Genomic DNA, 1,751 nt, shown 5'->3' on the forward strand with positions numbered 1-1,751 from the left:
AAAAAAATAGAGGATGAATTTAATACTTAAGAAATCCTTGAATATTCTACCTCTTTATGAAGGAGGGACAGATAATAAGATAAATACATGTAATCATTACCTTTAACTTTCTGCGAAAAATTTCCGTGCTTAGCTATCATTTGATGATGTTTATTGCAAAGATCTGTTAATAACATTTTTTTTCCAATCCCCATGGCCACGTAGTTTTCCAAAATATATTCGATTTATAAAGCGTCATCCAATTTTGGAGTCGAAAAGTCTTTTTCTTGACGCTAAATTCTATAAAACCAAAATTTTAGATTAGTGGTAAGAGCGAACTTAAGCACAAAAGAGTTCACTCTGCAAAACTGGTAAAACAGTTAATCCTACTAAATGTCTTTAATACTCGTTAAGGGCAACTCACAGATCTTAAAGTTGAGATTGGGTTTGAGTTAAAAAGAAATACGAAAAGATATGACGTGACAAGAAAAAATCACATATTAAAAAATAATCAAGATCGGTAGAGGGGATTGTGAAATTATAGTGATAAAGAAGGAAGAATGGTTATGATTGCAGCCAAAGTTTTGGGTCCAATGTTGTAAAGCAATGTATGTACCACGGTGGACTGCATCATTTTCTCGAGAATAATCCATTATTGCTTCGGAAACAAGCACATCTTTACATTATTAGACTGATTAATATTAGAATTTTTGGTTGCATGCGTAGATGTTTTTAATATAGAGATCAATTATTTATCGACATTATATTAATGGAAAGAAAATTATGCAGTTAAAACAAATTTGAATATCGTTTGGCATGTAATCATCAGAAAAGACCAATTCACCAATTTGGTATTTCGAGTCTAAATATATTCATACCAAAGTTTTTAATAACTAGACTACATTTTAATTTTATGAAAGGTATATAATATTTACACATTATCGTATTTATGTTTCAAAATTTTTTCATCGCATTCTTATTCTCAAATTTGTTTTTGATTATGGTTTCTCTTCAAATTTTTCATTAAGATGAATTAAAAATAATAATTTGCCTATTGTATTTTCAAATAAGCAAAACAAATAATAAGGCCAAAATATAATTAAATATCTAACTCTCATTTTAAAGCACATCAATAATATTTTTGGATGAAAATCATGATTAAATACAAGATTTTCTAATCAACGAAATATTAAAAATAAAAAATTGTCTTTGTATTGAAAAAAAATGAATGAAAGGGACCTTGTGCACAATGAAAGGTAGAAATAGGGGTAAAAATGTCAAATATGAAAAGGTATGGACGTTTTGCACAATAACATTTAAATGTAGGAATATTTTGTGCTATTTATCTTATTTAAAATGCGGTGTATTTATAAAGAATGTAGTGTGAATAAAACCACCCAAGTTTCAAATGCACTAAGTACAAATCCATAATTTATCATAAAAAAAATTTCAACGAAATTTGTTTGGCAAGCTATGATCAATTATTAATTGGTGAATTCAATTATTGGATTCTAGAATTCAGTGTGAGCAAATTCGACTTTGATGCTTAAATACCCGTAACTACCTCTAATCTCATTGTGTATCATGTATGGGTAGATTATCTATTACGACGTTAAAAGCGAATGTAAATCGATGAAAAGTCAAATCGTCACTTCATCTTTCTCTTTTATTTACTATTTAAGAGATAGCGGGACTTCAGCAAAACATCCTAGTATACAATGTTGTTTGGTAAAGGTAAAACCTCATTTTTTAGAAATCATGTGTAGTGGAAT

At 28.5% G+C, this 1,751-nt stretch overlaps 1 protein-coding gene across 1 annotated transcript in view; it reads right to left on the reverse strand.

Moving 5' to 3' along the window:
* Positions 1–1,490: 1,490 nt before the first annotated feature.
* LOC111386674 (eukaryotic translation initiation factor 3 subunit E) overlaps positions 1,491–1,751 on the reverse strand; it is an 8,705-nt gene continuing 8,444 nt past the window's right edge. Inside the window, exon 8 of the mRNA XM_023011136.1 lies at positions 1,491–1,580. Coding sequence (XP_022866904.1) covers positions 1,491–1,580 — 90 coding nt within the window. The remainder of the gene's footprint in view (positions 1,581–1,751) is intronic.

Source organism: Olea europaea, unplaced genomic scaffold (genome assembly GCF_002742605.1).
Source record: "Olea europaea var. sylvestris unplaced genomic scaffold, O_europaea_v1 scaffold3665, whole genome shotgun sequence".
In the NCBI taxonomy this organism is placed as follows: domain Eukaryota; kingdom Viridiplantae; phylum Streptophyta; class Magnoliopsida; order Lamiales; family Oleaceae; genus Olea; species Olea europaea.